The sequence below is a fragment of the Zingiber officinale genome, chromosome 4B, assembly GCF_018446385.1.
Source record: "Zingiber officinale cultivar Zhangliang chromosome 4B, Zo_v1.1, whole genome shotgun sequence".
Taxonomy (NCBI): Eukaryota; Viridiplantae; Streptophyta; class Magnoliopsida; order Zingiberales; family Zingiberaceae; genus Zingiber; species Zingiber officinale.
Window position 1 is genome coordinate 49,753,750 of NC_055993.1, and position 13,179 is coordinate 49,766,928.

The following is a 13,179-nucleotide window of genomic DNA, read 5'->3' on the forward strand; positions in this document are numbered from 1 at the left end:
ATAGCGAAAATTTTGATATCTTAAAATGGTGGTCACAAAAGTCTCAAAGATTTCTCATCCTCTCCGTGATCGTCAAAGAAATTTTAGCTTGTACAGTGTCAACTATTGCTATGGAGTAGACGTTCAGTGCCGATGGTTACATATTAGATGAACGACGATCGACTTTGTCTCTTGACTCATTGCAAGCTTAAGCATTATTAGACGATTGGACCATAGCTGAGAAATGAATCCAAGGAATGCAACTTTCTGATGATGAAGTCGAAGAATTTGATACCGAAGGAACCAATACAACGGGAACAAGAAAGAGAAGTGAATAACAATGTCACTTCCTAATGTAAAAGGGTAAAAATGTAAAAAAAAAAACTACGTGGACTTTGATTCCCCTATACCCTAAGGGAATATGTAAGTAACTTATATAAGTACAAACCCTTTTTTTTTTAATAAATTTTAAGTTTTAAATTTTAAAATTTTTAATATAATAATCTTGAATTATGACGAACCATGAACTGATAGTTCTGAACCTTGAACCGTAATCGTCTTGGGAGATTAAGATTAAGGGTTGACCGATCAAGAATAGTCGAACCTATGGTTCTGAATCGTGGTCAAGTTTATTCCACATAGTTGAGAGGCTAATTGGTTTTTTCCTTATTTTCTCCCTTTTAGGGTTGGGATTAAGGGAAGGAAAAAAAAAATGAATTTTCCCTCATGCAAGGGGCATCACCAATGCCTCTCTCCCATGCTCTCTCTCCCCCACAGTCTCTCTCTCTCTCTCTCTATCTCTCTCTCTCTCTCTCTCAGGCCTCTCCCTCTCACACACTCTCTCTCCCTCTCCTATGGTAGCTCCCAATCTCTTCTCCTTCACCATCTACGTTGCTTCCATGTGTCACCCTCACACTATCACCTAGCGCTACCCTCCCATCGGTCGGATCTCAGTCACCCTCACCCTCACAATGTCTCCTCTGTTCCTTCTCCCTTATCTCCTAGCTCTCCAATGATACAACCCCGATAAGATTTCCCCCTCTCTCATGGATTCCACCAGGATTCTAAGACAAGATCTTCACCTCCTCGCCTTTATCGCCACCTCTCATAGTAGCCGCACCCCTGTTGAAACCTCCCCTGCAGGATGCTGATGTCTCCTTCTCCTCCTTGTCGACCTTGCAGCTTCCATCACCATCACTAGCTACCTCATGTCGTCACTAGCCTCCGGATGCTGCAGCCCTCACGAAGCCTCTAGACACCATTGACTTCTCCTCCCTAGCACTGCTATAAGCTGCCGCACATCATCATAGGTTGCCTCAGTCAGACGACGTGGGACACTACCACCCTCACAAAGCCACTTGACACCTCCGACCTCTCCTCCCTAGCGCTACCATAGGCCATCATAGGATACCTCAGCCAGACGTCGCCGGGATGCTGCTACCCTCGTGAAGTTGTTGCCTCAGTCGCATGCCACCGACCTCTCCTATCTTAGAGCACCTCTCCTCCCTTACACCATCTCCTCACTATCGTTGCTACTTTCAATGTCGCATCTACGACCTCTCATAGACTCTATAGCTGATTTGTTATTCAAGCCATCACTATCGATGCTGACCTTTGTTGTGTAGGTCTCGGTGCGATTGACTAGGGGGGGTCGAATAACCTTGAAATCAGAGTTAAAAAAATTCTCTTGCTATTGAACTTAGGTAAGTATACACAGTTAGTTAATCAAATAAAAATAATAACTCATAAAATAAAAAGAGGCACAAGAATTACTTGGTTACAACCTAGATCTTTATTAATCCAAGGCAGTTAAAAAGCTCACTAAACGTACTCCTTTGTTGGAGGCAGAGTAGTCTCTTGCACACTTTTTAAGTTTAGAAAAGACTAGAAAAATGAATACAAGAGTTATTGTTTAATTTCTAACTCCATGGGGCTTTTTATAGCCTCTTGGGTTCAGTTACCGTTACTTGGAGGTGCCTCCAAAGCACTCCAAGGTGCCTTCAAATAGATAAAACTTTATCCACTCTTCAATAGTCAACCAATAGCTAACTAACGACTTTCTACATGTAAGGGTGCCTTCAACTTCCTTGAGGGTACCTCCTTTGAACAGGCGTGGGGTGCCTTCGTGCTCTTCTAATGCGCCTCCAGTTCTGAAAGCAGCAGCTCCACTGCTTATGCTTGAGGCACCTCCAAAAGCCTTGGAGGCGCCTTCACTCCAAGATGATTTCACATGGGTGATGCTCTGTTCAACTAGAGTGGAGCTCACCCGAATCCAACTCTGACCTTCTCTTTGAGTAAGCTTCCTCTTCAACTTCTTATCCCTCGAATGTCATGCACATCCTTCTCATCCATAAGTGTACTCTTCCGCATCTTCTCATCCCTTGGATGAACTGAGCCCGTTGGCTCCTTTCCCGTGTCATCCTTATCGCTTGCTACATCTTTTGCTCGACTTTTTATGTTTCTAAGTTCCTGCACAATTAGACACAAGACATTAAAATCACAAAACCCAAGTTAACCCGGATGACAACATCAAAACTAACCCAGGGTACTTACAATCTCTCCATTTTTGATGTACATCAACCTAAGTTAAGTAAGAGTAAATAAACAATAAAACTATTTAAGAACATAAATTTACAATTTATTACAAGTAACAAATTTGTAATAAATATATGAAATTTTGCAATAAGTACAAGAAATAATTTTGTAAAAAATATGCAATTATCTCCTCATTAACTTATTCCCTCTCCCCCTTTGATCACATAAAAAAAACTAAGGGTAATTAGTGAAAAAAAATATGTTTTTTTTTTCTAAGGTTGAAAAAACAAGTAAACAAGTTTGAATATTTTTCAGAGAGTTATTTTTCAAATATTCAAATTTGAGGGATTTAAAAACTAGATTTGACAAAAAAAAATTAAAATTATTTTTAAGTTTCAAAAAATATTGAAAATGTTACTTATGGTCAAATAGAAAAGATTGGATCAAGAATTTTTTTCATTAAAAATATATTTTTATTTTGACTAGAATGAATATTTTAATCAGAAATAATAATTTTCAAATTTAAATACTTTAAAAATAGAATCTGATTTCTAAAAATTATGATAATTTTCCTAAATATATTTTCCGACTACTTTTACAATTTGGCTCTTATAGTTTCTTATATACTAGTTTAGCCTTACATTATATGTAATATTACTTTTTGGTCTTTCTAAAATATTTTAATATGCATAATTATTTTGTAATATTTTTATTTGTTCCTTTAATTTATCATTTTCAATTTATCAAACTTTTCTAAAGGACATGCATTAACTAAAGTAGTTCTTAAGTCTAAATTTTCCCTTTATAATTGTATGCATTTCATCCTTGGCTTGTATAATGATCTAAAAAGCTTTTGTATACCTTCATATAGCTTATCAGGAGATAGGAGACATACCTCACTTACTGTGTCGTCCTTGTAATTCGATGCTCCTCCTTCATCGCTGCTTTCTTTCGACGTTTCTCTCTCATCATCTATGCTCTTCTTTGAGGTACTTTCGTTGTCTTTCTGGTGATCTGTCATTAGTGCTAGTTCGACATACTCTTCCAACTCATACTCAGATGATGACTTGTCCCATGTTGTTATGAGGTTCTTATGCTTGGTTTTATTTGACTCTTTATCCTTCTCTTTTGTCTTGTTCTTTAGTTCAAGATAATTATCTTTGATATGTACTTCTTCTTAACAATTATAGCACCGAACCTTTCTTCTTCCCCTTATTAGCTTTTTGGCTTGAAATTTGTTGAATTTGTTAGTTTTAAAGTGTTAGTATAAGCTCTAAGAGTCAATTATGAGATGATTGACATATCCAGATTAGAATCATTAAGTTAGATTCAAGTGAATCTAACCATATCAATTCAATCTAATCTGAATTAGACTTGAGTTAGACTCAAGTGAATTCATTCACTAAAGAGGATTAATGAAGAGTTAATTTTGAAATTCATTCAATTTCAAAAATTGAATTCAAAATAAAGAGTTTCAAAATGGCCTTAATGGAGTGGTAATGCTCATTAAGTCTCATTAAGTGAATTAATGCTCATTAAGTATTTTCATTGAATGAAGTACAAAAGCATTTTTCTCTCATTTTTGAGTATGATTTTTCATTCTTCTTCCTCTCCTCCCTTTCTTTGGCCGAAACTTATCAAGAGGGTTGCTAGCACAACCTTGAGTGTTGGTCTTCTCCATTTTCTTGTGTTCGTGTGAATATCGAAAGAGGCACGGACACGTGATCATGTTGAGATCCTAGCTATTGGGAGATCGAGTGCACGCTTTAAAGGTATAACCCTCTTATGTAAACCTTAGTATATGTATTTTCCTTTCGCATGGATCTTCTGGAGGAATTAGATATTTTCCGCTGCACTTTCGCGTGTTTAGCATCCTAGTTCCTTATAGTAGTATCAGAGCCACTTGCAAAGACATATACTAAGCTATTAGATTTTATATGTGATATAGAAATTGCATAAAAGGTTTACTATGATTTGTATGTTTATGAGTTTTATGTTGGGAATGAAACGGTGAGTATATAAACAAACTAAAGGATATATCATCTTCATACTTGTTATGAACGAGTGCTATAACCTATTTCATTTGATAGAAATATACTTCCAAGGTTTCGGCCAATAGAAGTTGTGAACAACAATGTGGTCTCAGCCAAAGTGTTGTGGACAACATGGTCTCTCAGTTTTTGTGGATAGTAGGGTCTCAGGTATAACAGCAACTCATATAACTCGGGTATAGCGGGATAATTGTGGTGTTGTGGCTCATAACTCTTTGTTAAAATCATAGCAGATATATATATATATATATATATATATATATAGTGCATGGTTATGGCCTTTAATTCCAATGTGATTGGATGTGTGTTGTAATTCATAATACGACCTACGTGTCGTGCCTTCATCTTTTATCACTCTTGTTGTAAATTTAGACTACCCTAGAATATAACTCGAGGATTCTTTAAATTTTGTAATGTACAAATTAGAGAAGAATTAGTCTACTGGACGATGGTGGAAAAGGGAGAAGGCACTACAACAAAATCGCTCATAGACATCGGTTTTCCACCGGTGTCTATTTGATTTTCGACCGATGTCTATGAAGCCGATGTTAAAAGTCTGTCATTTTAGACATCGGGTTAAAACTGGTGTAGTATCACTTAACGACACCGGTTTTCGAATCGGTTATTAACCGGTGTAGTATCACTTAACGACACCGTTTCATACACGGTGTAAAACCGATGTAATATAGTATGTTAATAACACCAGTTTTGGCAGCGATAAATGACCGATGTAATATTACTTTATAACACTGGTTTTACATCGGTGGAAAATCGATGTAATATGTATTTTTTCTAACAGCACAGATTTGATTTTAAAACCGACAATAAAAAAAAATACACAAATATTCACAAATTGTACAAATATTCTTCATTCAATAATATCCATAAAATACACAAATATTCACAAATTATATAAATAATCTTCTTACAACAATATCCATAAAATACCCAAACATTCTTTTTACATCAAAAGCTAACTAATAGATATCAAAATCAAAGTATAACATTCTGTTAACACATTAAGGTACAACTGTCTCAAATGTAATCTAGCATGCATTCAGCCCACTCGAACCGCACGTCATCAATTTCAACTCTGGAGTACTTGAGATTTGTAAACTGTAAAAACACATAAATAATATATTAGTAAATCAAGACAAAAAATCATAGTTGAAAAAGTAGTAAGAGCACCAGGTAACAAGATGACTAATTTGAATGCTTAAAAAGAGACCTATTCATCATTTATCTCAACCACATCAATGCTTACTTCAATGCTTGCAATAAGGATCTTCAGTGATTCACAAGGTATCAGAAAGTTGAATTTGCAGTTACAAATGAAGTAAAAGAATCATATTCAGCTGTCAAAAGATAACTAGGTCCATGCTCTTAGAGAGAACCATACAAAACAAAATGAAAGGTTTTGAACATAAAAAAAAAAATGTTAGTCATGCCAAGACTGAGATCACTCATCTATCTATCATTTCAACCTAATAAATTAGTTACTTTGGTTTTACAAAGTCTCTCAATTGTGTAGGAAGATCATAGAAGAATATTCCTGATAAAAGTTAACTTTCTTTAGTAGAAACAACCAATAGCGCTATAACAAATCCAGGAACAGCAACCAACCATTAGTCACTAATATATGAAGAGATTGCAAATGGAAGTGAACTTAAAGAAACAAAAAGAGCAAATAAAAATCAACTAGACAGCAATGGATCCAACATAAAAAATTGTGCAAAAAATAATAAATAATAATAAGGGTTACAAATCACTCCTGCACAATCAGCACTACACTTGCTTCCAACTAAGAGAGCCTATAATTAAACAATCAAAAGTGTACCAATAATTCTCCTTTCTGATAAATAGCTATAATAATAAATCAAAAGCATAGCATGTTTTGCTCATATAGCTAACAATAAAAGTGAAACAAAAAAATATAGCTCTTGGGAATTAACTGACACGTATAGTAAACATGACCACCAAATCAAAGATGAAGTGTGTGAAAAATACCTTTGGTTTCTCTTCCTCCTTTGGTTTCAGTAGCTCTTCCTTTGAAATAGCTTTCCCTGCAGAAAATAATTCAGTCACTCAGCAGTCAGAAACATGCAAATATAAAACTACAAAACCGGTAGAATCTGGGCTTCCAAATGTACATGAAAAAATTTCAAATTCAATGCTGTGTCAGAGAACTCAAACCTTTTGCATCACGATATACTGGTTCTGCACTTTTACCACTCAAACTAGGATCCAAGGATGCAAATCTGGGACAAAAAAACAAAGAATAGTGAACATATATATACCAGTCGTGAAGGCATACTCAGCCGATGTCGTATCCGTTTCCCAGTCCTTCCATCTGTGTATCTGCCCAAGAGAAGATTATCAATGCAAAGTGGATACTGCAACAGCTAAACTAAATCATCCTCAGGCAATGCTATGGAATTATTCAGAATGATACATAATGTAATCCACTACTCTATCACTGCAGATTCACCTTTGCTCTTCCAAGGACCATTATAAGAGCACTATTTACCACATGAAACTCAGCCAAAAAGAAGATCAGAATGTGCAACTGGTGCAAGCCTGTGGCAGTAATCAGTTGCTCCTTTTCCTACAAGTGATCGCAACTGAACATTTTAGTGAAAGCTTCTTAGATTTTGTTTACAATAGATTATTTTCAACCAAACAATCAGAGAATTGGAAGTTGCTGTGCACTACTCACTGGGGGGCATTCAACCACTGAATCACCAGCAGCTAAAATCCTGCGCTTCAGGTGTGACTCCGTCAGCACCAGCGCAAGCAGCCGCCTTTTATTTCTGCCAGTTGACTCTGCATCAGGGCGACATGGCAGCATAGAATCTGCAACTGCCTTTGGCACGCAGATTTTCGCGATCTGGTCCTGACTAAATGTCAACAGCAAGGAGATGAAGCCGAGAATCATCAACTCTGCGAAAACCACAATGGATCACAGAGTTACAGTAATTCATCTATTCCGGATACCATGCACGTCGAAAGAGTGCTCCAATTTAGGTATGAACTTTCTGGTTTTACCGGCTTTCACCTTCTCAAGAACTTCAAAAAGAGTTCTCTTTTGCCTCTTGATAAACCACTGACAACGAAGTCAAAGCAGATGTAACTGTCAGTCATATGAGAAAATGATGCTAATGCAGGACAAGATGGAGTAGCATAATTCCTTTGAAATGAAAAAGATAAGCCATTCAAGGATCTGAAGTATGAAATTATCAGGACAATTTCTCACTTGCAGCCCCAGACATTCCAGAAACTGAAAAATGATTAATCTTTAAGATATAAACTGAGAATTTATAAAACCATGCTTCCTCGTGAAACATGACTGATAACTCGTAAAGAAACCGCTTTCGCTTCATTTAATTTCTTGATGTTACTGATAACTCCCAAAGAAAAGCTAAAAGGTCCTGAACTATGGAATTTGTGAATTTTCAGGCCAGTTGCAATAGCGTCAACTAATTTACGAAAACAATTTTTTGAAATTTTGTTTAAACAGACAACATCTAGCAAGGCCAAGACAAAAGAAAAGGTAAATATCACGCATTACTAGTACTAACCTCATTGTCAAAATAACAGATCTTAGCTACCAGTGAAATTCCTGATTATGTTTTTCCTGTGTATAGAAATACACATGATAAAAGTGTTAACTTCGAACACAATTTAGCAGCAAAAAACTGAATATTTACAGATAGCACAAGCTTAAATTCTAAACCATTTGTTCAGGAATGCATATAGGGAGGTACAAATACAATGATGATTTCATCAGGGGGAAAAAAATTGAAGCACACTTCTCCAAAAAGAAATGGCAATACAATATATAGATAGCAGACAATAAATAATCAAACAAAGTTCACAAACTTCTAGAGGTAAATTGGAACATACTAGTAACACAGAAATGAAGCATATTATAATTCAATTATAATCAATTTAAATATGTTTGATGGTGTTAGTCAATAGTTCCCCCGAATTATTTGATCTAGGACAACACCAACTTGTGCCACTATGGTAAATGCCAACATCCTCCGCATCTACACATCTGACGGGAGTAGAATGGAAGGGGCTCCCAAAATCTGAGCATTCACTAGCTTTAACTCAGAGCAAACAATATGAAGGCACATAATAGTGAAGACCTTGTCAGAACTATTCTAAATGACCTTGACAATTGAAGTGATTTATAAAATACTACAGTCAACTCAAAAATCTAAAGTCAACCAATGTGAGTAACTATCCCAATGTCTTATCTTAATTGGAAGAGATCGCCGATTACATCATGAACCACAAACCAAACTCAAACTATTGCAGCACGCAAAGCGTAGTTCTTTCCTTTCAATTTCTTCATAGTAATAGTAATGGACACAACGGGGCTTGAAATATCAGTAATAGGAGACATTAAGGAGGTAGTCAAAGAGTTTGACTTTTTACCATGTACAAAGTACAAAATACAATGTACAAAATGTGACACCAAAGTTACAATGGAGATTAGATCAAGTGGTCAATGACAAATACAAAACCTGATGGTGAATCTATTGTTGAAAGGATGAACCAAAATTGCACCAGTATCTTGCTGAACTTTCTCAGTAATACTCTCTCTTGATTGGATCGTTGATTCACTCCAGAAGATTTGACCACCATACCGCCTGACATTCTCAACCTTGCATTTTGGAGCATTTTTCGGTATGACAACATATGCTGGGATTCCACGGAGCTTTGCAGCCAAAGCCACTGCTGCAGCATGGTTACCACTGCAATAAAAAACTATATTACCGACCTAAGAAAAAACAAGAATAACAAAAAACAAAGGCATACTAAAAATAAATCACATTATTGTTTGAAATTATATGGAGATAACCTGCTGTGTGTCAAAACGCCTTTGGCAGCTTGATCATCAGAAAGGGAGAATATAGCATTTGAAGCTCCCCTAATCTTAAAGGCTCCTCTGAAATAAAATTGATAAAGTTGCTAACTACTAAATATTCTGATTCTTCATAAATTGTTCGAGATAATTGCCTTATTCAAGATAGGATCTCTACCCTTTTTGAAAGCATTCACACTTGAAATACAACCGTTTGGAAGCTATAGAATCTAAAGACTTCGAGGTAAGCACTGGAGTTTCATGAATATATGGAGCAATACGGACTCTCGCCTCCCTTATGGAAGCAATATCAGCAGCATAGTTATCGTTTTTCACTTGTTTCCCATTGTCCATTAGACCTATCCACAGCAACAAATGCTTCAGTATGTTTTGCACGTATCTATATAGTTAATGGTAAAAATTGCACTTTTTCCAACTATACCGATGAATTTAAACAAGTGGTGAGAAATCCTAATCCACACACAAAAAAACTAGTCAACGATGACAGAAATCTACCGTAGAAAAGCATGTAACCAAAAAAAAAATCTCATTCAGGCATTTCCACAAGTAACCTGCCTACCAAATTGATCCGGAGCTGATATAACGAAAATCGAGAGACGAAATGGAGAACATAGAAAAGAGAGAGGAGCAGTCGACCTCTAAGAGATAAACAGCGATCGTGGTTCTCCGGCGTGAAGTCCAGCGTCGGAGGAGGTTTCGCGGCGAGGAAGGTGCGGTGGCTCGCGGCGAGGAAGGTGGCTGGTCGCGAAGAGGAGCTCGCTCGTGGAGAGGGCGGTGGCTCGCGGAGAGGAAGGTGGCTAGGGCTCGCGGAGAGGAGCTCGCTCGCGGGCGGTGCTTTTTTTGATGCGACGCGGCTTTTTTTTTTCTTCTTCCGCGGACTGGACCAACAAAAAAAACAAGCGAGACTGCGAGCAACGTGGCCGAGGTTTCACAACGCGGACGGAGAAGCAAGGGCGTCGATCTAGGAAGGAGAAGAGGCAGATGAGGTTGAGAGAGATGGTCGGAGGTTTAGGTTTAGGTTTAGACGAGAGAGATGGTCGCGTGAGGAAGGGGCGCGATATAGATTTAGGTTTGGAGGGAGCAAATTTTGGCTGTGGGAATATTAAAATATTTTATTTTGGTTCATTAACACCGGATTTTAAAAACTGCAGTTAAAATCGGTGTCTATTAACGAAAAAAAAAGGCGCTCATAGACATCGCCTAAAAAATCGATGTCTATGAGCTAAAATCTGCGCTCATAGACACCGGTTTTTGAAAAAACCGGTGTAAAATACTCAAAGACATCGGTTTTTGCTTAAAACCGTTGTTGTTCCACTGATGTCTATGAGGGTTTTTGTTGTAGTGAGGACAACAACACACGGCAACCAAGGAAGCACTTGGAGAAGATGATTTGACCTAGGTTGGCTTTTCAATCTTCTCATTGGCTTGAGAAGATCATAGATGATGGAGCCATAACCATGTCACATTTCATTTTGAATATATGTTGATGTGTGCTATGATTGTGTGCTAAGTGTAGTTTAATAATAATTGGGTCCTTTTAATATATGTCTACTAAAGTTTGGTAATCACTTCTAGCTCGATCAATTGTAGTCAGTGTTGGGATGTATACTATAAGCCTAGCTTTTGTATGAACATCTGTTTTGAAATATTTTGAAATGAGAATCACTTTGGTCAAATGTTTGCATTTTATATATATGTCAATGCAGTTGTCCATTTAATTTATATTATAGATAACATGGTGGGTGGTGCCTCACAGAAGATCATGTTATCGGTTCCTTATAAATTATAAATAGTGGCTCACAACCAAGATGGATTGGGACAAACCATTGGAACGATTGTGGTATAATTTCGTATTAGTCTATCTCGACTATAAAATTACACTAGTACACTATGTGTGTATTGAGCAGGACCATTTGAGGTTGTTTGATTTATACTGACTACATAAAAGAACAAAACTTCTGTTATTATGGATGTGCGTCCTCTTAATCCCTATATAATAATAAGCATGTATACTTAGTATTTATTTCTTTAACTTATCAATGAGTGAGATTTGTTCGTTAAATCAATAGGCCTGATGAGTTGGGAAATCTTACTATTTATATGGTGTGTTGTTGATTATAGAAGGAATCTGTGTCCTAATTATTTAGGCTGATGATGTCCCCTTGGGGAGCTTATAAGGATTATCATGTAAACCCTACAGGTGGACTTAGTCCGACATGATAATAAAGTTGAGTGGTACTACTCTTGGAATTAGATGTTAATTAATTGAGTTATCAGTAACTTATTTAATTAACGGACATACGATATCTTAAACATAGGAGTTTAACGTACTCATGATAAGAAGGAGCTCATATTATAATATGGGATTGGTGCGGTAGTTCAATAATAACCCTTTAGTGGTATGAGTTATTATTGATGGACTTGAGTTGGGTGTTCGGGCCGAACACAGGAAGCCCAAGCCCATCAGGAGAGGCGTAAACCAATTCCTCCTCTAGGTCCCTGTTGTAGCCTCTATATAAAGCCTTGCATCCACCCATCGGACTTGGTTTTTGTTTTTGGTTTTCTCTTCCTTACCTAGGGCTGGCGGCAAGCTTATAAAAGGGAGTAGGTGGTGCCTCCAAAACCTAATTTTCCACTTTTCTCTCCCCTCCTTGTGGGCGGTGCCCCTCTTCCCTTGCTAGGGCTAGCGGCACATAATTCCCACAAGCCTCCTCCATCTTCCTAAGGGCCGGCGCCCCCCTCATCTCCCCTCCCTAAGGGTCAGTGCCTCCCTTATCTCTCCTTGCTAGGGTCGGCGCCCCTTTTCCCTTGGTGGCCGGCGGCTTGAAGAAGAGGAAGAAGAGGAAGAAGAAGAGAAGGTGCCCCATCCTAGTGCTCCCTTGGTGGTCGACGGTTTGGAAGAGAAGAGAAGAAGGGTGGTTTTGTCTTGGTAGATCGTCTCCCATATGATGTCCAAGAAGAGGAGAGGAATACGACAGAAGATCAAAAGGTCTTTAGCTACAAAGAAAGGTACAACTAGTTTTTTAATTCCGCTGCATAATTAGTTTTGTTTTCTTCGTATCGATTTTGAATACCAACACAAGAGGCCAGTGATCTTGTACTTCAATCAAGGTATGCTTTGATCCGTCAAGAACTTACTTGATTGATCAAACACATGTCTGATCGAACATGCGAGTTGCTTGGAAAAGTTCTGTATTTGTATAATTTTTTATACAGGGAAATTTAAATAGAACAGAATTCCAGCGCCTTCAAGTGGTATCAGAGCATGTTTTCTGGTTCTGTGTGATTGGTTTTCGGTTAAATTATGCGCTGCTCATACATAAGTTTAGGCAGGATAATAGTAGGATGTGCAAGATAGATTAACTCTGTGGTTGCAGACATCCTAGATCCAACTTTTATGGCTTTGTGTGTTTGTGTGTGATTTGAACCCTCGGGCATGTCGATGTTATTTTGTGTGCATGATTATAATAATTAAATGCAGTCGATCGCTGCATTATTATTATTTTTTTACATTCTGTTAGATCTAGATTACATGTAAATTCCTTTGTGGAATATAGGATCGATAAATGTAATTTTTATTTTTTTTGTTGCAGCTTGTATGCTTGCTATGCGTGGTGCTATTTTGAGGACCAGAGGTGCGGCGAAGAAGGAAGCAAGATAGACGTAACGACTTGATCCATTGGCGGCATATTGGAGGATAGCGTTGGATTAGGCCATAAT

The 13,179-nt window shown here is 37.4% G+C and overlaps 1 protein-coding gene and 1 long non-coding RNA gene across 2 annotated transcripts; both read right to left on the reverse strand.

The window, feature by feature from the left end:
* Positions 1 to 5,638: 5,638 nt before the first annotated feature.
* LOC121977537 lies at positions 5,639 to 7,315 on the reverse strand. Its single transcript, XR_006110905.1, has 5 exons — positions 7,282 to 7,315; positions 7,054 to 7,170; positions 6,759 to 6,923; positions 6,573 to 6,628; positions 5,639 to 5,681 (listed from the first exon to the last, which is right to left on the reverse strand). It is a non-coding gene; the product is annotated as an uncharacterized LOC121977537 (long non-coding RNA).
* Positions 7,316 to 9,045: 1,730 nt separating this feature from the next.
* LOC121977538 (serine racemase-like) lies at positions 9,046 to 10,163 on the reverse strand. The gene is made up of 4 exons (XM_042530056.1): positions 10,096 to 10,163; positions 9,617 to 9,797; positions 9,436 to 9,522; positions 9,046 to 9,328 (listed from the first exon to the last, which is right to left on the reverse strand). The coding sequence occupies exons 2-4, from the start codon at positions 9,790 to 9,792 to the stop codon at positions 9,079 to 9,081; spliced, it is 513 nt and encodes a 170-aa protein (XP_042385990.1). The 5' UTR covers positions 9,793 to 9,797; positions 10,096 to 10,163; the 3' UTR covers positions 9,046 to 9,078.
* Positions 10,164 to 13,179: the final 3,016 nt, after the last annotated feature.

Bases quoted from the DNA above. Each gene is read 5' to 3' on its own strand.
- LOC121977538 (XM_042530056.1), bottom strand. From the start codon at position 9,792: ATGGACAATGGGAAACAAGTGAAAAACGATAACTATGCTGCTGATATT. The intron at 9,523-9,616 runs GTAGAGATCCTA...ATTTTATTTCAG, and splicing joins TGTGAATGCTTTCAAAAAGG to AGGAGCCTTTAAGATTAGGG. The intron at 9,329-9,435 runs GTTATCTCCATA...TTTTTATTGCAG, and splicing joins GGCGTTTTGACACACAGCAG to TGGTAACCATGCTGCAGCAG.